This window comes from Erythrolamprus reginae, chromosome 10 (genome assembly GCF_031021105.1).
Source record: "Erythrolamprus reginae isolate rEryReg1 chromosome 10, rEryReg1.hap1, whole genome shotgun sequence".
Lineage (NCBI taxonomy): Eukaryota > Metazoa > Chordata > Lepidosauria > Squamata > Dipsadidae > Erythrolamprus > Erythrolamprus reginae.
In genome coordinates, this window is record NC_091959.1 from 40,411,083 (window position 1) to 40,438,497 (window position 27,415).

General features: G+C 43.0%; 1 protein-coding gene across 1 annotated transcript in view; it reads left to right on the plus strand.

Annotated features, from left to right (window-relative positions):
* ARVCF (ARVCF delta catenin family member) overlaps positions 1–27,415 on the plus strand; it is a 139,852-nt gene that overhangs the window by 33,102 nt on the left and 79,335 nt on the right. Inside the window, exons 3-4 of the mRNA XM_070762730.1 lie at positions 2,677–2,860; positions 24,362–24,479. Of these exons, the coding sequence (XP_070618831.1) occupies positions 2,677–2,860; positions 24,362–24,479 (302 nt within the window). The remainder of the gene's footprint in view (positions 1–2,676; positions 2,861–24,361; positions 24,480–27,415) is intronic.

Here is a 27,415-nt window from a genome sequence, read left to right on the forward strand (position 1 = left end):
GAGATAGATGATAGATAGATAGATAGAGATAGATGATAGATAGATAGAGATAGATAGATAGATAGATAGAGATAGATGATAGATAGATAGAGATAGATGATAGATAGAGATAGATGATAGATAGATAGATAGATAGATAGATGATAGATAGATGATAGATAGATAGATAGATAGATAGATAGATAGATAGATAGATAGATAGATAGATAGATAGATCTTCTATCTTCTGGTCCCGTGATGGTGAACCTATGGCACGTGTGCCACAGGTGGCATGCAGAGCCATATCGGAGGGCACATGAAGCATTGCCCTTTGTCAGTTCCAGTGCACACATGCTGGATTTTCACGCTAACCAGCTGATTTTTGGATGTGTGTGCTAGCCAGCTGATTTTCGACCTTGGAGAAGGTCATTTCGCTCTCCAAATGCTTCAGGGAAGCTTCTTCCCCGGAGTACAAAAAAATGGGCAGACAGGAAGTTTGGAAAACGGACTTCCATTTTGCCTCTTTTGCTGTTTTTTGCAGTCTGGCGCTTCAAGAAGCTTCCCTGAACCTCCGGAGTCCAAAAACGGCCCAATAGGCAAACTGGAAGTCCATTTTCCGAACTTCTGATTTGCCTGTTGTGCTGTTTTTCACATTCCGAGGCTTCAGGAAGCTTCCCTGAACCCTCCGGAGTGCAAAAAACCAGCCCAACGGGCAAACCGGAAGCCTGTTTTCTGAACTTCCGGTTTGCATGTTTCGCTGGTCCCAGACTTCAGTGAGGCCTGTGCGCATGTGCGGGGATGGGGAGGAATTGTGCACAGGGGCAGCACAGAGGAGTGTGCATATGTGGGGAGGAGGGAAGGGTTGTGGACACGTGCATGCATGCTAGCACAAGCACACACACCCTTTTGGCACGTGAACCTATGGCACGCCTGCCCAAAATGGCACACAAACCCCTCCATCTCTAATCGCCCCCATCCATTTCTCTCAAACCCAATGTGGCAACATTGAAGCTCCAATATGACTCCAGTCGGGTCAGCTTCAGGATTGACAAACTAAGGCAAGAAATAATAGTAATAATAATAATAATAATAATAATAATAATAATAATGATGGTCGAAAATGAGCAGACAAAACTACTGTGGGACTTCTGACTTCCGACTGACCGAATTCTGAAGCATAACACACCAGACATCCTGATTGTGGAGAAAAGAAAGTATGGATCATCGACATCGCAATCCCAGGGGACAGCAGAATTGAGGAGAAGCAGCTAGAGAAATTAATGAAATACGAAGATCTGAAAATCGAGCTGCAACGACTCTGGCATAAGCCCGTGAAAGTGGTCCCAGTGATACTTGGCACGCTGGACGCAGTACCAAAGGATCTCAGCGGACATTTGAAAACCATCGGAATTGACAAAATCTCCATCTGTCAATTGCAAAAGGCCGCTTTACTGGGATCGGCAAACATAATTCGCCGCTACGTCACGCAGTCCTAGGTGCTTGGGAAGCGCCCGACTGGTGATGAAATACGAAATCCAGCATAGTTGATCTCGTTTGCTGTGTTGTACTGACATAATAATAATAATAATAATAATAATAATAATAATAATAATAATAATAACAACAACAACAACAACAACAGTAGTAGTAGTAATAATAATAGTAGTAGTAGTAATAATAATAATAATAGTAGTAGTAGTAATAATAATAATAGTAGTAGTAGTAGTAATAATAATAATAATAATAACAACAACAACAACAGTAGTAGTAGTAATAATAATAGTAGTAGTAGTAGTAATAATAATAGTAGTAGTAGTAGTAGTAATAATAATAATAATAATAATAATAATAATAATAATAATAATAACGCACCTGAGTGAAGTAGTTACGTTCTATCAGTCTGCAGAGAGAAGAGAGAGAGAGGGAGGGCCAGGACTTATTTAGAGGTCACCTTGAACCCGAGGTATGTTTTAAATCATCCGAGATTGCCCTTTCTGGCTCTGGAGCTGAAGTGCCACTTAAGCATTGTTGCGGTTGAAGATAAAATTCCTGGTGGGACATGTTTCTTTTAGCAATACAGTACTCTCCTAAAAGGATTGAATGCTGTTGCCCTCGGAAGGGGACAAGGCCCTGAATCCTAAATATAAATTTCCCAATCCAGATTAGGAGATGTTTAATTCAGGAACTTTTCTTTCCCGTCTGGGTTTCATGTTTGGCTTGATGGGAGGCAGATGAGGGTGCTACTGGTGCGCTGTGCACACAGCTTTGGGTGTTTGGTGTGCTCGTGTGCGTGCCCACAAGGAGACACCCACGTGAAAGAAGATATATAGAATAGACTAGCATGTGCAGAAGCAAAAAAAATGGCCGAAATCTCTCTCTTGCGCCTCCTCCCACAATCAGGATATAACTTCAAGTAAATCAAACTTCTGTGAAATCAAACTGTCCACTTAGGGAGCAACACTGACAGTCAATTTCACCTGCTGTTGTGCAAATGGAATAGTTGTGCAAATGAAATATTCAATATTCAATGAGAATATTTCATTCATTCAAATCTAGGATGTGTTATTTGTGTGTTTCCTTTATTTTTTTTTTGAGCAATGTAGTAACAATGAGATACAAACAAACAAATAAGCAAAATACATGGTCCCTGGCCGTTTCTTATTGAATGTTTTCCACTGTTTCCTCCTCCTATTCAAGGCACCCTTTGGAACTTGTCATCTTACGAACCCCTCAAAATGGTCATCATTAACCATGGTCTTCAAACCCTGACCAATGAAGTGATCATCCCTCATTCGGGGTGGGAGATTGAGCCAAACGAAGATTCGAAGCCTCGAGACGCAGAATGGAGCACAGTCTTCAAGAATACATCGGGATGTCTAAGGTGAGAAATGGTCTATAAAGCAGTTCCATTGGCCAGAGGGAGGGAAACAGAGGCAGAAGTGGCGTTCGTGTTAGTTCAGGTAATCAGGTAACTAGTCGGTGCTGGGGAAAAGATTTGGTTGAATTTAGCATAAACCTGTTTTGGTGTAAAATAGTCACCTTTGCTGGTACGTTCTTACAATGGGAGCAGGTAAATATATTTCGAGAAGGATGTGAAATTCAAGATGGTCCAGAGTTACTCAGGAGGTAAAATGGGCAGAAGAAAGAAAGAAAGAAAGAAGGATGGAAGGAAGGAAGGATGGATGGATGGATTGATAGAAAAAAAGAAAAGGAGAGAAAGAGGAAGGAACAAAGGAAGAAAAAAGGAAGGAAGGATGGATGGATGGACGGATGGATAGATATAGAAAAACAGCAAAAATAAAGAAAGAAAAATAGAGAGAGAGAAGGGAAGGAAGGAACAAAGGAAGGAAGGAGGAAAGTGGGAGGGAGGGAAAGAAAGAAAGAAAGAAAGAAAGAAAAAGATAGATGGATGGATGATAGATAGATAGATAGATAGATAGATAGATAGATAGGTAAATAGGTAGGTAGCTAAGATAGATAGATAGATAGATAGATAGATAGAAGAAAGAGAAAGAAAAGAAGAAAAAGAGAAAGGAAGGAAGGAAGATGGGAGGGGGAGGGAAAGAAAGAAAGAGGAAAGAAAGATAAACAGGCAGAGACAGGACAGAGTGTATTGTATATCAAGAATGATAGAATGAAACAGCTGGTTTGGGTTGAAGGGGTGAATGAGCTGTTTTACAGCTGAAAAAGAACATTTTGAATTCAAAAGTGTTTTGGGGTTTCTTACACTGTTCGGATACAATTCCATAAGATCTGCTAACCCTGGAGTATTTCTCCTCCACAGGCTAAGAAATTAAAAATGATTTTATACATGGATCTAGCACACTGGTATTTCTGGGGTCCTTGGTGCTCTCTGAGCTTGGATGCTTGGATGTTTTCTCCTGCAGACATGTCATTGCCCAACAAGGTGACATCCTCAGTGGTTGGAAGATAGACTGATTTTGCATTTATAGAATTCTGAGAGACGTATTATGTTCTCTCTTTATACAAGGCACCTTTTTTCCTTTCTATGAGTTTTGATTGAGCACTATATCAGTCACTTATTCTATATTCCTCACTTAGAGTTCAGAATCAACCAAGATTATCTAAAACATGGTTTGTTAGTTATAATTGTTGGTCTGTTCCAAAACAGGCAAACACAGATTCTTTTTGGGGGGGGGGCTTGGATCTAAAAGGAAATTATTGTAAATTGACTTTTGGGATCCTCCATCTTCAACTGCACATGACTTCAAAAGATACAAATTAGAATTGTCTGTCTCTTTGTTGTCTGTCTCTACTTACCTGTTGTATCCATATCTATCTCTATATCTTTCTGATTTTCCATCCATCTCTGCTTACCTGCTCAATCTATCCATCCATCCATCTCTCTCTGCTTACCTGTTGTATCCATATCTATCTATCTGTCTGTCTGACCATCCATCCATCTATCCATCTCTAGTTACCTGCTCTCTCTCCTCTCCTTCCCTCCCTCTCTCTCATATCTGTCTGTCTGTCTGTCTGTCTATCTCCATCCATCCATCTAATCTATTTCCATCCATTCTCCATCCATTCACCCACATCTGTCATAGCACTATCAATCTCTGTCCACCTATATATGTCTGTCTGTTTATTCATCCATTATCTATCTATCTATCTATCTATCTATCTATCTATCTATCTATCTATCTATCTAGTTTGTTTGTTTGTTTATTGGATTTGTATGCCACCCCTCTCCGTAGACTCAGGGCGGCTAACAACAATTTTTAAAAAAACAGCGTGTAAATCCAATACTAAAACAACTAAAAAACCCTTATTTTAAAACCCATCATACCTACAAACAAACATACCATGCATAAATTGTAAAGGCCTAGGGGGAAAGAGTATCTTAGTTCCCCCCTGCCTGATGGCACAGGTGGGTTTTAAGAAGTTTATGAAAGGCGAGGAGGGTGGGGGCAATTCTAATCTCTGGGGGGAGTTGGTTCCAAAGGGCCAGGGCCTCCACAGAGAAGGCTCTTCCCCTGGGTCCCGCCAAACGACATTGTTTAGTTGACAGGACCCGGAGAAGGCCCACTCTGTGGGACCTAACTGGTCGCTGGGATTCGTGCAGCAGAAGGCGGTCCCTGAGATAATCTGGTCCGGTGCCATGAAGGGCTTTATAGGTCATAACCAACACTTTGAATTGTGACCGGAAACTGATTGGAAACTATCTATCTATCTATCTATCTATCTATCTATCTATCTATCTATCTATCTATCTATCTATCTATCTATCTATCTATCTCAACTCTCTATCTCTTTATCTCTCTCTCTATCTCTATCTATCTATCTCTATCTATCTATCTATCTATCTCTTTATCTCTCTCTCTCTCTCTACCTACCTACCTACCTACCTATCTATCTATCTATCTATCTCAACTCTCTATCTCTTTATCTCTCTCTCTCTCTCTCTATCTCTATCTATCTATCTATCTATCTACCTACCTATCTACCTACCTACCTACCTACCTAACTACCTATCTATCTATCTATCTATCTATCTATCTATCTATCTATCTATCTATCTATCTCAACTCTCTATCTCTCTATCTCTTTATCTCTCTCTCTCTATCTATCTATCTCTATCTATCTATCTATCTATCTATCTATCTATCTATCTACCTATCCATCTATCTCTCTATTATACATCTGTCAATCTCTGTCCATCCATGTCTGTCTGTCTCTCACTCTCCCTGCTTCCCTCCCTTTTTTCTTCCCTCCTTCTCTCCCTCCTTCCCTCCCTCCATCCATCCATCTATCCATTTTATTGCATTCTTTTCTGGACCAACCAGCAACAAGAAATGAAGTGGTGCTAGTTGAGGGGGGGGGGGTGGAGAGATTGATTGACCTCATTTTCAGCCATTCTGTTTTACGTTTGATCAGTTTTTTAGGCTGATATAAATAAAGGCGAGAAAATGAAACGAATCACTCAGCATGTATTTTATATGCTTCCAGAGCTCGGCATCCAGGCATCCTATAATAATAGAGATTTGTAAATGCTGACAGGGCAGTGACAAATGTTGATTGATCATCCATGCAAGAAACAAATAGATGGGTATTTTTAACTTCTTCTTGAAGGAAGACAAATTCCTGGTGGGAAAAAATTAAGTGAAAAATCACAGAAAAACAAAAGAAAGAGGCAAAAAAGGGGAAAGGAATAGAATACATACATATAAATGTATGCATCACAGTATAATGGTGAAAAGTAGCACTAGGGGAGACATGATAGCCGTGTTCCAATATTTGAGGGGCTACCACAAAGAAGAGGGAGTCAAGCTATTCTCCAAAGCACCTGAGGGTAGAACAAGAAGCAACGGGTGGAAACTAAACTAAAGTTGCAGCCCTACCTTGATCAGGAGGCACTCACACCCTCATTACCTCTCGTCTTGACTATGCAGTACGCTCTACATGGGGCTACCCTTAAAGAGCGTTCGCAGATTTTAGCTAGTGCAAAATTCAGCAGCACGTGCAATTACGGCTGTACCAAGGTATGCCCGTATTACTCAAACTTTACACAAGCTGTATTGGTTGCCAGTCGGTCTCCGAACGCAATTCATGGTGTTGGTTATTACCTTTAACCCCCTAAATGGCTCAGGGCCAGACTATTTACGGGACCGTCTCTGTCTTCATACCTCGCTGCGGCCAGTAAGGGCCACAGAGTCGGCCTTCTCCAGGTCCCATCCACCAAACAATGTCGGTTGGTGGGACCTCGGGGAAGAGCCTTCTCTGTGGCTGCTCCGACCCTGTGTTATCAACTGCCCCCAGAGATTTGCATTATCTCCTCCCTACCAATCTTCCAGAAAGCTGTTAAGACCTGGCTTTTCCAGCAGGCCTCGAATTAGGATATAATAATAATAATAATAATAATAATAATAATAATAATAATAATAATAATAACAACAACAACAACAACAACAACAACAATAATAATAATGTTGTTGTTTATTTTGTTTATTTATTTATTAGATTTGTATGCCGCCCCTCTTTGTAGACTCAGGGCGGCTCACAACAGCAATAGAACAACTCATAACAAATCTAATTTAAAAACATTTTAAAAACCCCATTATTAATCAGACATACATATAAACATACCATACATAAATTGTATAGGCCCGGGGGAGATATCTCAATTCCCCCATGCCTCGCGGCAAAGGTGGGTTTTAAGGAGTTTACAGAAGGCAAGGAGGGTGGGGGCAGTTCTAATCTCCGGGGGGAGCTGGTTCCAGAGAGTCGGGGCCACCACAGAGAAGGCTCTTCCCCTGGGACCCGCCAAATGACATTGTTTAGTCGACGGCACCCGGAGAAGGCCAACTCTATGGGACCTAATCGGTCGCTGGGATTCATGCGGCAGAAGGCGGTCCCAGAGATATTCTGGTCCGATGCCATGAAGGGCTTTATAAGTCATACTTGTTGTTACTATTGTTATTATTGTTATCATTATTAATTAGATTTGTATGCCATTTTTTATAGAGTTATTTTTGTACTGTAGATTTTATTGATATTTTTTATTGCTCTTTTTATCAGTATTATATTTATAACTGTTGTTAGCCACTCAGAGTCCATTTTGGAGTAAGCGGCATATAAATGCAATAAATAAATAAATGCAATAATGGGGTGGAGTTATCATCAGTACACTGATGACACCCAGTTGTACATCTGCACCCTGTGTCCACTCGGTGAAGCAGTGGAAGTGTTGTGCCGGTGCCTGAAGTCTGTTAGGGTCAGGATGGGTGCCAACAGACAAAAACTTAACCCTGACAAGAAGCTGTGGGTTTTGCCTCCAAAGGACAATCCCATCTGTCCGTCCATCACCTGGGGGGGGAATTATTGACCTCCTCAGAGAGGGTCCGCAACTTGGGTGTCCTCCTCGACCCACAGCTGACTTTAGAACACCATCTTTCGGCTGTGGCTAGGGGGACATTTGCCCAGGTTTGCCTAGTGCACCAGTTGTGGCCCTATTTGGACAGGGAGTCTCTGCTCACAGTCACTCATGCCCTTATCACCTCGAGGTTCAACTACTGCAAAGCTCTCTACATGGGGCTACCTTGAAGAGCGTTCAGAAACTTCAAATCGTGCAGAATGCAGCCACGCGAGCGGTCATGGGTCTTCCCAGATACACCCATGTCTCTCCAACACTCCGCGGCCTGCATTGGCTGCCGATTGGTTTCCGGACACAATTCAAAGTGTTGGTGATTTCCTATAAAGCCCTGCATGGCATCAGACCAGATTACTTATGGGACCGCCTTCTGCTGCATGAATCCCAGTAACCGGTTAGGTCCCACAGAGTTGGGCATCTCCGGGTCCCATCGGCTAGACAATATCGTCTGGCAGGGCCCAGGGACAGAGCCTTATCTGTGGTGGCCCCAGCCCTCTGGAATCAGCTCCCTCCAGAGATTCGCACTGCCCCCACCCTCCTCGCCTTTCATAAGAGCCTCACACACCCATTTGGCAGATGAGTCACAAAAAGTTCACCCTCTCTAGCATAGGGTCTTCTGCTTGAGAAGGGGGTTGGACTAGAAGACCTCAAGGTCCCTTCCAACTCTGTTATTCTGTGTTAATTCCCCCCTTGTATGTTTTGCGACCTTTCTGTAAAAATATTCCTATTGTTAGTGCTGTTGCATAAACCCAATACCAAGGTGAGGATCTACGTGAACGTTCGAAAGTCGATTGTGTCCTGCAACCCTGAGAACTGGCTCTGGCGAAGGCTTTTTAACACCCTGCCAAGTTAATCATGTTATTTTTGGCTTCCTATTGCTGGGCATTAGGGCTTCCTAAATAGGCACGTTCCTAGCATAGCAAGCCTTAGAAATGAGCCGTAGCAAAAGCAGCTTACATTAATAAGATCCCGAATGCCTTTTGCTTTGGGACAAATAAAGGTTCCCTCGAAGAGATGACTTGGGATTGGATGCCTTCCCCTTCTGTTCTCTTGTGAAGAAGTTGACTAGAACAGAACAGAACAGAACAGGAGGGATGGGATGGGAGAGGAGAGGTGAAAGAGGAGAGGAGAGGAGAGGAGAGAAGGAGTGGGAGTGGCGTGGCATGGCGTGGCGTGGAATAGAATAGAATATAGAATAGAATAGAATAGAATAGAATAGTTGGAAGGGACTTTGGAGGTCTTCTAGTCCAACCCCCTGCTTAGGCAGGAAACCCTACACCACTTCAGACAGATGATTATCCAACATCTTTTCTTTTCTATTCTATTCCATTCCATTCCATTCTTCATTCCCTTCCCTTCCCTTCCCTTCCCTTCCCTTCTCTTCTCTTCCCTTCCATTCCATTCCATTCCATTCCTCATCCCATTTAATTCTTCATTCCATTCCACTTCATTCTTCTCTTCCCTTCCCTTCCCTTTCCTTCCATTCTTCATCCCATTTAATTCTTCATTCCATTCCACTTCATTCTTCTCTTCCTCTCCTCTTCCCTTCCCTTCCATTCTTCATTCTATTCTTCATTCCATTCTTCTTTCTCTTCTCTTCTCTCCTCTTCTCTTCTCCTCTTCTCTTCTCTTCTCTTTCCTTCCCTTCCATTCTTCATTCCATTCTTTTTTCTCTTCTCTCCTCTTCTCTCCTCTCCTCTTCTCTTTCCTTCCCTTCCATTCTTCATTCCATTCTTCTTTCTCTTCTCTTCTCTACCCTTCCCCTCTCCTCTCCCCTTTCCCTCTATTCTATTCCATTCCATTCCATTCTATTCTATTCTATTCTTTAAAAAGAAAGGCATTTCTTTCCAACGGTGGTGTCCCATTGTTCAGCTTTTTTACGAGGAGAGCTAATAGTTCAGATCGAGCTCATAAAAGGAACTGTGTTCAATCTACCCGAGGTTGGTACGAACTCCAGTCCCATTTCTCTTGTTCATTTCCATGCTCCGGACTTCCAGCCTAGCAGCTTCTCCTGGGAATCACTTTGCAAAGGCAGAAAGTAATGACGACTGTTCTACACGCGCCTCATTGGTGGAATAATCATTAATCCCCGAAAGAAGACGCAGCCGCCTGTGTAGGACCGAGGCGTAGTCTTTTTTTTTTTTAAGACCGATGCACCAGGCTTGCTCAGAACATTAGAAGTGACCTTTTTCTGCTCTCTGAATTTAGTGCTCTGATTCATGCAGATGGCTGAGGAGTTCGGGAATAGATTGGATTATTCCTCCATCGCAGGTTATTTTTTCCTACAACAGAAGCAGTTGATTAATCACACACACACACAAAAAAGGAGTCCACCCATTTCCTTGCCTAGCAGAGAGTGAAAATAAATATGTATAATTTTCAGATTCTGACCGAAAGTTAAAGAAAAATATAATGGAACATCGGGATCATAGTTAACTATAGTTAAATAGCATAACAAGACAGCTAACTTCCTTTGGCTGTTTATCTGACAATTGTTTAGTATTCTTGGTGCTCTTTAAGCTTGGTTGTTGGCTTGTAGACGTTTCATTACCCTACTAGATAATATCATCAGTGCTGGAAGGGGAGGGTGCTTGAAGCGGTATATAAATCTAACTGCTACATAAATGTTTTGATGTTGCCTAGAATTAAAAAGGCCTTAGTGATCCCTTCTATCCTGTTTCTTTGAAAAATAAGACTCAGCCAGAAAATAAGCCCTAGCATGATTTTTAGGATGCTCATAATTCAGCATTCAGCATTCAGCATTTATACTTATATACCTGGTTATGACCTATAAAGCTCTTCACGGCATCGGACCAGAATATCTCCAGGACCACCTTCTGCCGCACGAATCCCAGCGACCGATTAGGTCCCACAGAGTTGGCCTTCTCCGGGTCCCGTCGACTAAACAATGTCATTTGGCGGGTCCCAGGGGAAGAGCCTTCTCTGTGGTGGCCCCGACTGTCTGGAACCAGCTCCCCCCGGAGATTAGAACTGCCCCCACCCTCCTTGCCTTTCGTAAACTCCTTAAAGCCCACCTTTGCCGCTAGGCATAGGGGAACTGAGATATCTCCCCTGGGCCTATACAATTTATGTATGGTATGTATGTATGTATGTATGTCTGCTTAATAATGGGGTTTTTAAAATGTTTTTTAAATTATTAGATTTGTTACGAATTGTTTTATTGTGTTGTGAACCGCCCCGAGTTTACGGAGAGGGGCGGCATACAAATCTAATAAATAATATTAATAATAATACCACTTCCTAGTGCTTTATAGCCTTCTCTAAGCAGTTTACAGAGAGTTGGCATATTGCCCCCAACAACCTGGGTCCTCATTTCACCGACCTTGGAAGGATGGAAGGCTGAGTGAACCTTGAGCCTACTGAGATTCGATCTGCCAAACTGCTGGCAGCCGGGGATCAGCAGAAGTAGCTTGCAGTATTGCACTCTAAGCACTGTGGCTCTTAATTATAATTATAATTATTATTCCTACCCCCAAAATAAGCCCCACTTAAGATTGTCAGCATGCAAACCCATAAGGAAAGAAATAAAAGCTTAGAATTTGGGTGGGAGGAGGAAGAAGAGGAGGAGGAGAGTCGCTGCCGAAGGAAGAAGGTGAGGTGAGGGGAATCCCAAAAATCCAAATCTTTAAGACTTAAAAAAAAGGGGGGGACTTCGTTTGCTCTGGGCTGCCAAAGCCTCCTTAAGCGCCACCAAAAGGCTCCTCTGGCAGCCCAGAAAAGCCCAAGATGGCCGGGATTAAAGGGGGAAGGGCAGGAAACTGGCCGGGCCTTTGTGCCACTTTCAAATTTCCTGGAAAATTTTTCCGGGCTTGGGTTCTTAAGTAGAAAATGGTTCTTATGTAGAGGTAAAAAAATCTTGAACAGCCGGTTCTTATCTTGAAAAGTTTTTAAGTAGAGGTACCACTGTACTATATTTCCCTGAAAATAAGACCTAACTGGAAAATGCGTCTTTTGGAGCAAAAATTAATATAAGACCGGTTCTTATTTTGGGAGAAATAAGTAGTCCTCTGATTTTTTCTAGCTTTCATACTCTTTCCTGTAGGGGGATATAAATTTGAGGGCACTCTGAGCACAACTCAACATAGTTGGCTGATCTTCTGGCCCACATTCCTATGGTTTGTCTCCTGCGACTTGTGCATGAGGAATCGTATCCTCTGTAAGAACTCCAGATTGTCGGATCTGTTGGTGTTGCTGTTCCCGCGGTGTGATAAATAAAAGCTTCTCTCCACTGCGAAGCGCTAAACATGCCACCAACATGGATGGACACCAGCTGAGAATAAATTTTGCAGTCATATGTTTGTCCTTTTCACAGTTGCCAACGTAGCATTGGAGCTAATACAACAACAAGAACCCAACAACAAACCCCCAAGGTTTAATGAAGAGTAGTAAAAGAGAAAGATAAGGTAGCTTTGAAGTTTAGGAGAAACAAAACGTATAGTTTGAGGGGGCCTTTTTTGGAGACTCCCTTCTTCTTTTGATCGCAAGCGAGCCTCGGCGAGGAAAGCTTTGATACAATTAAGTAGGGAAACCAGAGCTGAATTTCAAAGATCAAGGTTATTAGAAGCATGTTCTCAATAACTTATTGATGGCGTTTCACAGCATCTCTGCACAACTCTCAACAGCAGCTGCTGCCACTCCAGAAAATATTTTTTTTGCACAATTCTTTATTGCATTTCGAGCCTAATCACTTTGGTCAGCTAGGTGGCAATATGTGTGGCGAGGGGGGTGTTTGCCCAGGTTCGCCTGGTGCACCAGTTGCGGCCCTATTTGGGCCGGGAGTCACTGCTCACAGTCACTCATGCCCTCATCACCTCGAGGCTCGACTACTGTAACGGTCTCTACATGGGGCTACCTTTGAAAAGTGTTCGGAAACTTCAGATCGTGCAGAATGCAGCTGCGAGAGCTATCATGGGCTTCCCTAAATACGCCCATGTCACACCAACACTCCGCAGTCTGCATTGGTTGCCGATCAATTTCCGGTCACAATTCAAAGTGTTGGTTATGACCTATAAAGCCCTTCATGGCACCGGACCAGAATATCTCCGGGACCGCCTTCTGCCGCACGAATCCCAGCGACCAGTTAGGTCCCACAGAGTGGGCCTTCTCCGGGTCCCATCAACTAAACAATGTCGTTTGGCGGCCCCGACCCTTTGGAACCAGATATCAACTCCCCCCAGATATCAGAGTTGCCCCCACCCTCCTTGCCTTTCATAAGCTCCTTAAAACCCACCTCTGTCGTCAGGCATGGGGGAATTGAGACTTTCCCTCCCCCTAGGCTTATAAAATTTATGCATGGTATGTTAGTATGTATGATTGGTTTTTAAATTGGGGTTTTAAATTAACTTAAACTTAAATATTGGATTTGTTTACATTGTATTATTATTGCTGTGAGCCGCCCCGAGTCTGCGGAGAGGGGCGGCATACAAATCTGATTAATAAATAAATAAATAAATATCTAGCTGACCTTGTGGTTGATTTCGAAAAGCTAAGTAGGAGCAGAGCCAGTTATTTCCTGGAGGAAAGATCTCAAAAAATACCCCAAGGCTGTGTTGACCAGGAAGTTGGGGGGTGGGGGTGGTAGGGGAAAACCATTTATTCCAGGTTGCCAAGAGTGTTACTTTGTTCAACTCGTGTTATTTCAGTTCGGATTCCGTGTTTCTGTTTTGCCTTGCCATGTTTCTTGCTAATTGGTCTTTGGCAGTTTGTCAAGAAAGATAAAAGTTTGTATGCTTATCTGCCTTTCCCTGAAAGACTGTTGTCAGACTTGTTATCATTGTTTGGGACTTATTACTGCTGGGGATGAAAACAACAGAGCGGTTAAAATAAAAAGAGGGTTTGGGGGTTTGTGCGCTCTTATTTGATCAGGAAGCCTAAGTCGGAATAGCCAGGAAACAAACAGATTCTCTAACGCAGTGTTTCCCAACCTTGGCAACTTGAAGATATTTGGACTTCAACTCCCAGAATTCCCTAGCCAGTGAATGCTGGCTGGGGAATTCTGGGAGTTGAAGTCCAAATATCTTCAAGTTGCCAAGGTTGGGAAACACTGCTCTAACAATGCTTTGAGCTCTAAGGACATAGCACTTATAATCAGTATCCTGAATGACAGAAAACGAGCTTCCTTTAATCTTCTCCTTTGTCCTCACCACTCTCTGTATGGACTTTCTATCGGAGGCACTGCCGCCACCAAACCTCACTGGGATGCAGTTGATTAAAATGCTCTCAATCGTGCCTCGGTAAAAAGTGGCCAGGACAGAAGGAGAAAGTTGTGGTCCTCTCATCTGACACAGGAAATGCCAACTATTTTACAATCTTTCTTCTTGTCACAGTTGTTCAGTGAATTGTTGCAGTTGTTAAGTTAGTAACAGAATTGTTCAGTGAATCTGTCTTCCCCATTGACTTTGCTTGTCAAAAGGTCTCAAAATGGGATTGTGTGTGACACACACACAAACACACATACACACTCATACCGACACTGCAACCGCCATAAATACATGCTAGTTATCTCAATCTTTTTAAAAAATGTGCACAGGTCATGGATTTTAGCAGCACTGAAATACTGAGCCATTTTCAAAAGATTTTATTTATTTATTTTATTTATTGTTAGAGATGAACGGGACCATGCAGGTCATCAAGTCCAACCCCTGCCTGAGCAGGAATCCTAAAGCACCCTAGCCAAATGGCAGTCCAATCTCCTCTTGAAAGTGTCCAGAGTTGGGGAGTTCACAAATTCCGCAGGCAGGTTGTTCCAATGGTTGATCTCTCTGACTGTCAGGAAGTTCTTCCTTACTTCTAGGTTGAATCTCTCCTTGGTCAGCTTCCAGCCATTGTTCCTCGTCCGGCCCTCTGGTGCTCTGGAGAATAGAGTGACCCCCTCATATACCTGTATACAGCTATCATGTCCCCCTCTGGCCCTTCTTTTCTCTAGGCTATCCATGCCCAGTTCCCGCAATCTCTCTTCGTAAGTCTTGGTTTCAAGTCCCCTAATCATTTTGGTTGCTCTTTTCTGCACCTTCTCCAGAGTTTCAATGTCTCTTTTGAAGTGTGGTGACCAGAACTGGATGCAGTACTCCAGATGTGGTCTGACCAGGGCGTAATAGAGTGGTATTAATACCACTCTGATCTTGGAATGTATCCCCTGGTCTTGGAGTGTATCCCCCTGTTGATGCAGCTTAGGATAGTGTTGGCTTTTTTGGCCGCTGCTGCACATTGCTGGCTCATGTTTAGTTGATTATCCACCAAGACTCCAAGATCTCTTTCGCAGCCACTACTGCTAAGTGGGGTTTCTCCCAGGCTGTATGTGTGTGTCTAGGTTTTTTTTTTACCAAGGTGAAGGACTTTGCACTTGTAGATGTACAGTGGTTCTTATTTATTTATTAATTGGACTTGTATGTCACCCCTCTCTGTGGACTTTGGGCAGCTCACAACATATCAAAATATATATATATACAGTAACACATTTGAAATCCAATTAATCTAAATAACTAATCTAAAACCATTCTAAAAACATTAAAAATCATTCATTCAGATTCAAACCGCAAACATACCACATTCGTTGGTTCTTCCTCTGAATGTACTAACTATTTCATTAATTAGTCACTTGTAGGAATCTTTTTCATTTTACTTAAACGACTATTACAAAGCCTTTTGTGTACGTCAAATGTTTATGCCACACTGGCAGGCCTTATCACGTACTCAACACGACAAATATGCCCATTACAAAAGCAGTAATTTAGCTTTTCAAATTGTGCACATAATTCTGACACTACTACAGGAAATAGCTGAAGTCTACAGAGGTATCATTTTGCGGTACCCGCAATAAAGCGGCATTTTTCTATATTTCTTAAAATGGATATCTCTGCTTCGTATCTATGGATGGTCAGGGAATGGTTCCATCCAAAGTAACAATTTAAACATCAGAGCAACCAGGCAGAAAACATCAATAAACCTAACCACCAAATTGCAAACCAAAAAAAAAAAAAAAGCAATTTGCAACACAATGTTGACCAAATTGCAATATTTATGGGAATTATATGTCAGTGGATTCAGCCAACAACCGCTCCGAATCTTCACATTTTTGTCAGTAGTAAGTCATCAGGGTAAGGTCGATCTATTCTGCAGACCTGAAGATACGAGAAAGCAATGCACCACATTTGTTTTCCCTCGGCCTACAGTAAAGGTACGAATGGGAAACTTTAGATATACATTATTTGGATTGTTGCGACTGTGTGTGTAAATTTTGCGTTTCTTCAGACAGATAGTGTTCTGCCTGACTGGCTCGGCAATGTGTAATAGTCCAAGGAAAAGAAATCAAACACACACGTGTTCTGCTAATCAGCAAACTTGTATTAGATAAACAAAAATGGCTTACTCAAAAAACCGTTCTTAATGTCCGAAAACAATGCAAGGCTTACTTCAGCCGCATACAAAAAACACAGGGAAAAACAAACAAAGACAACCTGGAATGAGCAAAGACATTTCAGGAGTCCTTTTGAATCTTTGAAGCAAACAGCAAGTCCCAGAGTTTTCACCTCACACTTGTCTGAAAAAGCTAGGTTGAAAACTTCAACGGCACAGAAACTTCGAAGCCGGAACCACAAAACAACACAGATAAACAGCCACAGTTTGCCTTGGCCTTTCTTCCCTTTTATCCCTTTAGCCCTCATTAAGGGAACCACACCCAGCCCTCAGTATAAGAACCACACCCAGCCCAGGTGCTCCTATAATGATTTGTAATACTCCTTAAAGCGATCCCTTCTTTGCATAGCTCTTCGGCTAAGTAGATCAATATATTGATCTGCAGAAGAACTCAAGGAGGAAAGACTGTCTGAGGGACTGCAGGCCAAATCCCCTGGGCTGTCTGCTGAATCCTGCATCCCAGTGGCCTTGTCCTCCTGGCTGTCTGCCACGTCTTCCTGGCTGTCTGCCACATCTTCCTGGCTGTCTGCCACATCTTCCTGGCTGTCAGCCAGGCTTTCACATTCACTTTGTGCCACGTCTCTCCCATCTGTGGGAGCAACGGCTGGCCCAGGCCCAAACACAACAGATAGCGTAGCAGCAATGTTTCGAAATGGTGTCTATAAGTGATGTAGGTTACAAGCAGTGTGTTGCCATCAAATTTCTCACTGTGGAGAAAGAAACTGTTGGGAACATTCACAAATGTTTATGTACAGTTTATGGAGAATCTGCAGTCGACAGAAGTACGGTTAGTCGCTGGGCACAGGGGGTGAGGCTGTTAGAAGACGGAAATGGCTTCGTGACCAAAACAAGGAGTGGTACCGACAGGGTATACATGCCCTTGTGTCTCATTGGAGGAAGGCCATAGAACGGGTCCAAGATTACGTGAAAAAATAGGGAGTGTAGAAGAAGCATCATTCTTTCTTGTGTGTAAGTTTCATTGTGTTCAGTAAATAATTGTTGAAGAAAAAAAATGTGGTGCATTACTTTCTGGGCGACCCTCATATATTGGGATAAAACCTCCTACAAGTTGGTAAAAGAGTAAAAGACAGGGGGGAAGGATTGAGGGAAGGAAAGAAGGAGATATTTGGTAAAAGAGTGAAAGGAAGGGAAGGAAGAAAGGAAGCAAAGGAAGGAGGGAAAGGCATTCCGCAAAGTATGTTAAATGGATTAAATCCAAATCAGATTGTTTATTCTGGCAAGTGATTAAAAAAGAAAAGAAAAGTCAAACACAAAACAGTATCTGAAGTTGGCTGCTGAATGCTGAAATGAAGTGAGAACCTACAAGTGGCAATCTGTCTATTAAAATGTGTGAATGTATTGCTCCAAGACTGCTTTTTTACTCAGCTAATTTTAAACAAGAGTCTTCCCTACAAAGCCAAGGTGATACAGGGCTATGAGAAATGAAACGGAACATTTTCCAGTCCTTTGAAGTGTTCAAGCATTGAATTCAGCATTCAAATCTTGCTTGTGGTATGAATCCCCATATTTGGCTATGGGGCTAGCTACAGAAAAGATGAAAAGGCAATTGTTATAAAGAACCAAGGTGGCAGATTTGCTTATCTTAATCATGTCAACGTTGTAAGGATAAAATTTATGGACAAACTAGTAGCTGGATACCCATGATTTGCTACCAAACTGAACTCCTAAGCATGGAGTAGAATATCTAAATTCCCAGCCTGCATACTGGTCACGCGCTGATCACACCCACTGGCAGTTGGAACAGAGTTCTTTTCAGGTGGGGAGGGGGAGTAGAACTCTAACTCTTTAGCATCAGTATGTGTTAATAATAATATAAGAAATAACTAATGATCTGATGGCCATTTCAAAAAAGCTTTGCTTAGCAATCACCTAGAAGCCAAGAGGAACATAGGTGCCAAGATTCAAGTTTGTAGGTTTTATGGTTCTGGAGATTTTATGATGATGCATGAGTGGTATTTGGCTTTTATGTATAGGTAGATATAGACTGGTCCTTCAGTAGCTGCCATTTTCTAAGATGGCAGCCTCCCAAGTATGAATATATACAAGGATGCATAATTTGGGTGCTAAACACTTACCAGTGATAAGATTTGGGAAGCCATAAAAAATATTTCAGGTTTTTAGAATAGAATAGAATAGAATAGAATAGAATTTTTATTGGTCAAGTGTGATTGGACACACAAGGAATTTGTCTTGGTGCATATGCTCTCAGCGTACATAAAATAAAATATACATTTGTCAAGAATCATATGGTACAATACTTAATGATTGTCATAGGGGTCAAATAAGCAACGAAGAAGCAATATTAATAAAAATCTTAGGATATAAGCAACAAGTTACAGTCATACAGTCAACATGGGAGGAAATGGGCGAAAGGAATGATGAGAAAAACTAGTAGAATAGAAGTGCAGATTTAGTAGAAAGTCTGACAGTGTTGAGGGAATTATTTGTTTAGTAGAGTGATGGCGTTCGGAAAAAAACTGTTCTTGTGTCTAGTTGTCTTGGTGTGCAGTGCTCTGTAGTGACGTTTTGAGGGTAGGAGTTGAAACAATTTGTGTCCAGGATGTGAGGGGTCAGTAAATATTTTCCCCGCCCTCTTTTTGACTCGTGCAGTATACAGGTCCTCAATGGAAGGCAGGTTGGCAGCAATTGTTTTTTCTGCAGTTCTGATTGTCCTCTGAAGTCTGTGTTGGTCCTGTTGGGTTGCAGCACCAAACCAGACAGTTATAGAGGTGCAGATGACAGACTCAATGATTCTTCTGTAGAACTGTATCAGCAGCTCCTTGGGCAGTTTGAGCTTCCTGAGCTGGTGCAGAAAGAACATTCTTTGTTGTGCTTTTTTGATGATGTTTTTGATGTTAGGTGACTATTTTAGCAATTGAATGTTGCCTTGGGTATGAACTCCATTGGGGGGAAAAATCTGAATTTTTGCCTGTCTCAAAGGTGCTTTTTCAAGAGGCAACTGCTCTCTCTTTGTTTTCCTTGAAAATGTTTCTCTTCCAAAGAACTGAAGAAGCCTCTTGCATGAGAAGCAATACATCTTCCAAGAAAATGAAAGAAAGTCCAGTTGCCCCTTCAAAAAGTGCCTTTGGGACAACCATGACTTGGGTGATTGGGAATCTCCATGGATATCTCATTGCCTCTTGCACAAATCCACTTTTAATTGTGTCACTTCACAAATGAGGAGAGAACTAGGATATTATTGCAAAGTTGAAGAAATTACTACACCCTGGCAAGATTCAAGCACTCGGTTAAATTTCGGCCATGCAAATTGTTTTTCCCAATTACATTGATACCTCGTCTTACAAAGGCCTCGTCATACAAACTTTTTGAGATACAAACCCGGGGTTTAAGATTTTTTTGCCTCTTCTTACAAACTATTTTCACCTTACAAACCCACCGCCGCCGCTGGGATGCCCCGCCTCCGGACTTCCGTTGCCAGTGAAGCACCCATTTTTGCGCTGCTGGGATGCCCCTGAAGCTCCCCTCCATGGGAAACCCCACCTCTGGACTTCCGTGTTTTTGTGATGCTGCAGGGGAATCCCAGCAGGGGAATCCTAGCAGAGCAAAAATGGGTTCTTCGCTGGCAACGGAAGTCCGGAGGTGGGGTTTCCCAGCGAGGGGAGCCTCAGTGAAATCGCAGCATCGCAAAAACATAAAGGTCCAGAGGTGGGGTTTCGAGGACTTTGGTGTTTTTATGATGCTGCGATTTCACTGATGCTCCCCTTGCTGGGAAACCCCACCTCCGGACTTCCGTTGCCAGCGAAGCACTCGTATTTGCGATGCTGGGATTCCCCTGCTGGGATTCCCCTTGCACCATCACAAAAACACAGAAGTCCAGAGGTGGGGTTTCCCATGGAGGGGAGCCTCAGGGGAATCCCAGCAGTGCAAAAATGGGCGCTTCGGCTGGCAAAAGGGGTGAATTTTGGGCTTGCACGCATTAATCACTTTTCCATTGATTCCTATGGGAAACATTGTTTCATCTTACAAACTTTTCACCTTAAGAACCTCGTCCCGGAACCAATTAAGTTTGTAAGACAAGGTATCACTGTACATATTTCTGTGATTTTTTATGGATTCCATGAAGTTTGCCCCGGGGTTTTCCAGTCTTCTCTTTTGTCATCTAATTAGAACATTAATTCCAATTCTTTACTAATGTAAGATAATAATTTAAAAAAAACCCAGTGTTCGCATCACTTTCCTGAAGCCTTCATATCTCTCTCCCACCACCACCCTCACCAAAATTGGATGTTTTCAGAAGTGCATTGGCCTAAACGATCCACTTAAAATCCTCTTCCAAAAAGGGGTGACAGAAAATTAGCGAGGCGGGAATTGTTCCGGGAAAATAATCTGATCGTTTTCTTCATTAAAATTCTGTTAGGTTTCCAATAAAGGAAGAAGAGACAATTAAAACGTACGTTGGAAAGACTTTAAAAAGGTCAAAATTGTGCACAGCTCCAGGTGGTTTATTATTATTATTATTATTATTATTATTATTATTATTATTATTATTTTAAAAATTACCACTCTGCCCTTCTTTTTTCAAGCATTAAATGTAAAAAAAAAATATCTTGTGTTTGTTCTCTTTGTTTGGCGGTGACTTTAAGGTATCATCCCCGTGTTTGGATTTCTGGTTTTACATTGTGTAAAGAGGCTCAGCTAATTAGCTTTAGTTAATTGCTCTGTGTCTTTAATGGGGCTTAGCTCTTCCTCTCGCACATCGACAATCCGCTTAGTCTCTTCATAAATATTAACAGAAGCCGGATTGGGCAGAAAGAAAAATAGAGGGCATTGTCTTTCCCGGAGTCATTAGGTTAGTTTGGAGCAGATGGACAAATGATAAGCTGAGCCAATTTAGAAAAATTTCAAGGGAGAAATCTCCCCTTGCCCTTTTTGGCCCTCGGTTTACCAGACTTGGTTATGACCTATAAAGCCCTACATGGCATTGGGCCAGATTCCTTACGGGACCGCCTTCTGCCGCATGAGTCTCAGCGATGTTTGATGAATAAAATATATAATTATAATAATTTATTAGATTTGTATGCCGCCCCTCTCTGAAGTCTCGGGGCGGCTCACAACAATAATAAAAACAATGTTATAGTGGAACAAATGTAATATTCAAAGTGCTGGTTATGACCTATAAAGCCCTTCATGGCACCGTACCAGATTATCTCAGGGACCGCCTTCTGCTGCATGAATCCCAGCGACCAGTTAGGTCCCATAGAGTGGGTCTTCTCCGGGTCCCGTCAACTGAACAACGCCGCTTGGCGGGACCCAGGGGAAGAGCCTTCTCTGTGGCAGCCCCGGCCCTCTGGAACCAATTCCCCACAGAAATTAGAATTGCCTCCACCCTCCTTGCCTTTTGTAAGCTACTTAAAACCCACCTCTGCTGTCAGGCATGGGGGAATTGAGATACTTTTCCACCTAGGCCTTTACAATTTTATGCATGGTATGTCTGTATATATGTATGTTTGGTTTTTATATTAATGGGTTTTTAACTGTTTTTAATATTGGATTATTATTGTACACTGTTTTATTATTGCTGTTAGCTGCCCCGAGTCTCCAGAGAGGGGCAGCATACAAATCCAATCTATCAATCAATCAATCAATCAATCAATCAATATTAAAAGGGAAAAAACATATAAAACCCCATCATTTTTAAAACCAAACAACACATACATACCAAACATAAAATATAAAAGCCTGGGGAAGGTGTCTCAGTTCCCCCATGTCTGGCGATACAGGTGGGTCTTGAGTAATTTACGAAAGACCAGGAGTGTGGGGGCAGTTCTAATATCCGGGGGGAGTTGATTCCAGAGGGCCGGGGCCACCACAGAGAAGGCTCTTCCCCTGGGGCCCGCCAAACGACATTGTTTAGTCGACAGGACCCGGAGAAGGCCAACTCTGTGGGACCTTATCTGTCGCTGGGATTCGTGCGGTAGCAGGCGGTTCCGGAGGTATTCTGGTCCAATGCCATGTAGGGCTTTAAAGGTCATAACCAACACTTTGAATTGTGACCGGAAACTGATCGGCAGCCAGTGCAGGCCACGGAGTGTTGGAGAGACATGGATGTATCTGGGAAGACCCATGACCATTCGCATGGCTGCATTCTGCACGATTTGAAGTTTCCGAACACTTTTCAAAGGTAGCCCCATGTAGAGAGCTTTGCAGTAATCGAACCTCGAGGTGATGAGGGCATGAGCGACTGTGAGCAATGACTCCCTGTCCAAATAGGGCCGCACCTGTTGCACCAGGTGAACCTGGGCAAACGCCCTCCTTGCCACAGCCGAAAGATGGCATTAGCTGTGGATCGAGGAGGACACCCAAGTTGCGACCCCTCTCTGAGGAGGTCAATAATCCCCCCCCCAGGGTAATGGACGGACAGATGGAATTGTCCTTGGGAGGCAAGACCCACAGCCACTCCGTCTTGTCTGGGTTGAGTTTGAGCTTGTTGACACCCATCCAGACCCCAACAGCCTCCAGGCACCAGCACATCACTTCCACTGTTTCATTGACTGGACCTGGGGTGGAGATGTATAACTGGTTATCATCAGCATACTGATGATACCTTATCCCATGCCCTTGGATGATCTCACCCAGCGGTTTCATGTAGATATTAAATAGCAGGGGGGAGAGGACCGACCCCTGAGGCACCCCACAAGGGAGAGACCTAGAGGTCGACCCCACTAACACCGACTGTGACCGGAGAGGTAGGAGGAGAACCACTGGAAAACAGTGCCTCCCACTCACAACCCCTCCAGCCGGCGCAGAAGGATACCATGTTGGTGATGGTATCGAAAGCCACTGAGAGGTCAAGAAGCACCAGGACAGAGGACAAGCCCCTGTCCTGGGCCTGCCAGAGATCATCCATCAATGTGACCAAAGCAGTTTCCTTGCTGTAGCTGGGCCTGAATCGAGACTGCTGAGGGCCTAGATAATAGCTGAGTACATTGTGCTCCGCTAAGAAATTGTGTGAATGGGCTTGTCCTCTTCTCTCCTCAGGCTTGCCCCAAAGAAGACTCTCCACTCCTCTGCCTCAGACTGGCCCCATTGATCCTCTCCAAATTCCCAGCTTGCAGGCAGGATGAATCACATGGTGGCCACGCCCCAGTGGCAGTTGGAACAGAGTTCTTTTCAGGTGGGGAGGGGGAGTAGAACGTCTCACTCCTTAGCATCAGAGAGTGTTAATAATAATATAAGAAATAGAAATGATCTGATGGTCATTTTGAAAAATCCTTTCTAAGCGAGCACCTAGAAGCCAAGAGGACCATACAGGCCAAATTTGAAGTTTGTAGGCTTTACAATTCTGGAGATGTTGTGATTCTGCATGAGTGTTTTTCACATTTATATATATATAGATATACTTGGTTGATACCTACGATGCTGACAGCAATCCGTATCAACCATCAGTGCTAGTCAATTATATTTGTGATACATTTTTAAATGTCCAGTTAACTACGTTTCATGTTGAATGAATAAAATATACTATTATTATTATTGTTGTTGTTGTTGTTGTTGTTGTTACTACTACTACTATTACTACTATATTAACAAAATACAGTAATATACAGCAAACAAGATTGATATGCTGGATTTTGCATCACAATATCACAAGTCTACGACTGTGTGATGTATTTTTGTATGATGCGCGCAGATCCAAGTTCGGTGGCCTTTTGCAACTGACAGATCGTGATTTTGTCAATGTTTATTGTTTTCAAATGCTGGGTGAGGTCTTTTGACACAGCACCCAGTGTGCCGATTACCACTGGGACCACCTGTATTGTTTATGCCAGAGTCGTTATAGTTCGATTTTAAGATCCTGATATCAGCTAAATTTTTTTTGTTGTTTTTCATCAATTTGAGTGTCACTTGGTATGACAACATCAATGATCTACACTTTTTTCCTCTTCCATCATCGTTGTTGTTCTTGTTGTTGTTGCTATTCTTGTTGTTCTATGTTTCTATGTTTCTTGTTATTATTATCATTATCATTATTATTATTATTATTATTATTATTATTATTATTATTATTTGCAGGAATGTAAGTTCGGATGGCGCTGAAGCACGTCGAAGGCTGCGGGAATGTGAAGGTTTGGTAGATGCCCTCCTCCATGCTTTGCAGTCTGCCGTCGGCAAAAAAGATACGGATAACAAGGTAATCCCTGGATTGTATGTCCAAAAGGGAATTGCAGATCGCAGAAGAACCCTTTGCTTTTATTACATGTCAATTTAACCTTTTTTAAAGATACTATCGTCCTGGATGATTGCATTTTCATTGACCTATTGCAATACATTTTGCAGAGGAAACCCCTGAAGATGGTGTGGCGAGGGTTGATAAATTCCAACATCTCTATATATAGATATTGATTGGCTGCTTATTTAGTCATTAATTGTTGTTGCGTATAGTCTGGAGAGAGGGAAGTGCCCCAGTGATGGCCTCTAAATGTAGGAGCCTAAAAGCTTGGAAAAATAAAACCCCTGGTCCCAGTGACCAACTCAGATTGAATCCTGCAATATTATCCTGACAAATGCATATTTCCCAAATATGCCCATGTTACACCAACACTCCGCAGTCTGCATTGGTTGCCGATCAGTTTCCGGTCACAATTCAAAGTGTTGGTTATGACCTATAAAGCCCTTCATGGCACTAGACCAGATTATCTCAGGGACCGCCTTCTGTTGCACAAATCCCAGCGACCAGTTAGGTCCCACAGAGTGGGTCTTCTCTGGGTCCCATCAACTAAACAATGTCGCTTGGCAGGACCCAGGGGGAAGAGCCTTCTCTGTGGCGGCCCCGGCCCTCTGGAACCAACTCCCTTCAGATATTAGAATTGCCCCCACCCTCCTTGCCTTTCGTAAGCTGCTTAAAACCCACCTCTGCCGCCAGGCATGGGGGAATTGAGATCCTCTTTCCCCCTAGGCCTCTACAATTTTATGCATGATATGTCTGTATGTATGTTTGGTTTTTTATAATAATGGGTTTTTAACTGTTTTTAGTATTGGATTATTATTATATTCTGTTTTGTTATTGCTGTTAGCCACCCCGAGTCTCCGGAGAGGGGCGGCATACAAATCAAATAAGTAAATAAGTAAGTAAGTAAGTAAGTAAGTAAGTAAGTAAGTAAGTAAGTAAGTAAGTAAGTAAGTAAGTAAAAGTAAATAAATATTTACCTTCATTCGCATAAGACCTTTGCTTTGAAATCCAGTGGTCTTAAACTAGATCAGTGCTTCGCAATTATTTTCTGTTATGCCTCCGGCCCCCCAGGAAGAAGTAAACATTTCGTGACCCCCAATTCTGCCAGGATAATTGTTTGCAATATTTGTCATATTTCCACTGAAAATACTCAAGCGGCTTATCAGCATGATTGGGGTGTAATGTGTTTAAGTGATGCCTTAATTTATTTGGCTTCATGCTGTCCACTGCCAACTTTTTTAGACACAGTAAACATACCGTTCTTTCCTCGTCTCCCACCGTAGTCCCAGTGAAGCCAAGCGCTACATAAGCTTCATCATATTTTCTCATCTTAGCTTTCGGGAGACTTACATTTGTCTCATTATCTCCGTCACTCTCCTCCTTTCTTTTCATCCCTGTTAAATATTTTTCCATGGTGTCTCTTAAGGGTTTGTTATCTGCACTTCATATCTCCTGCTATGTGCTGTGTGCTATTGTTCGGTGCAAAAAAACCCCCTAATCTCTGCGGCAAAAAAAAGAAGCACATTCTCCAGGGTCACCCGCCCTCCCACCAACACCAACTGCAATGGACCAGAGAGATAGGAGAAGAACCGCTGAAATACTACGGTGCCTCCCAATCCCAGCTCTGTTATTCTGTCAAGGTTTCAAATAGGAGCGTGAAGAATTTAGCGTCTACAAAAGCCTTCTCTTCAGCTGCTGAGTTGCTGGCAGTCACGTCTCTGTGTTGGAGGGGTTCACAGTTTGTGAATATGTATATGTTTACGGGTGGGGGCACATTCCAGCAAACTCCCATATGCAAAGTAGAAGCTTTGGCTTCAGTTCCCAGAATTCTTGACAAGCCCACACAAATTAAACCACACTGTGGTCTTTCCCTCTTTTTTTACCATCTGCAACTCATTTACTGGAGGTGGTACCCAGGGGAGGATAGGCAGGGCTTCTCCATCTCTTGTAGGTCTCCTGGCTTTGAGCCCCTCTAGCCCAGATGTATCTCAGATGCATCCTGCAACGTATCTAGTTTCTTTGTCAGTTGTCAATACAGTGGTCCTCATCATACGAACTTAATTGGTTCCAGGAGGAGGTTCGTAAGGTGAAAAGTTTGTAAGATGAAACAATGTTTCCCATAGGAATCAATGTAAAAGCAAATAATGCGTGCAAATCCTTCAGGAAAATCCCAAAGTTTAGAAGGGAGGCGAACAGAGGGCAGGGAGGAGCAGCTAAAGGGGGCGGGTGGAAGAAGCAAGGTTAGGCTAAAGGGTGAGTGGGAAGGAAGAAAGGCAAGGGGGCGCCCCTCCCTTTTCTTTCTTCAAAAGACACAGTTTCAGTGCCTTTGCAAGCACGTTGTTCTCTGCAAAATCTTTCCTCCAAGCTGCCCCTCCCTTTTCTTTCTTCAAAAGACACCCTTTCAGTGCCTTTGCAAGCACATTGGTCTCTGAAAAATCTTTCCTACTCCAAGCAGCCCCTCCCTTTTCTTTCTTCAAAAAAGGGGGAAAAAAGAAACCCCTTCATCCCAGCAGCAGCTGCTTGGGTTCGTAAGGTGAAAATACAGTGATCCCCCGTTTATTGCGTCCCCAACCATTGCGAACAGGGTACTTCGCGATTTTTCAACCCGGAAGTCAAAATACCATCTACGCATGCGTGCCCGTTTTTTCTATGGGCACGCATGCGTAGATGGCAACCGGGAGATCAGCTGCTGGGCGGCTTCCCTGGGTCTTCCCCCTCTTGCTGGCGTCAGCGAGGAGTTTCCCCACCGCCCACGCAAACTCCTCGCTGCCGCCCGCCCTTCGCCCGCCCACGCGGTTCATTCTCGCCGCTTTCGAGCTGAGTCCTGAAGCGAATTCGCTCCAGGACTCAGCTCGAAAGCGCCGAGAGCCAGCGTGGACAAGCTGTTCGCTAGCGCT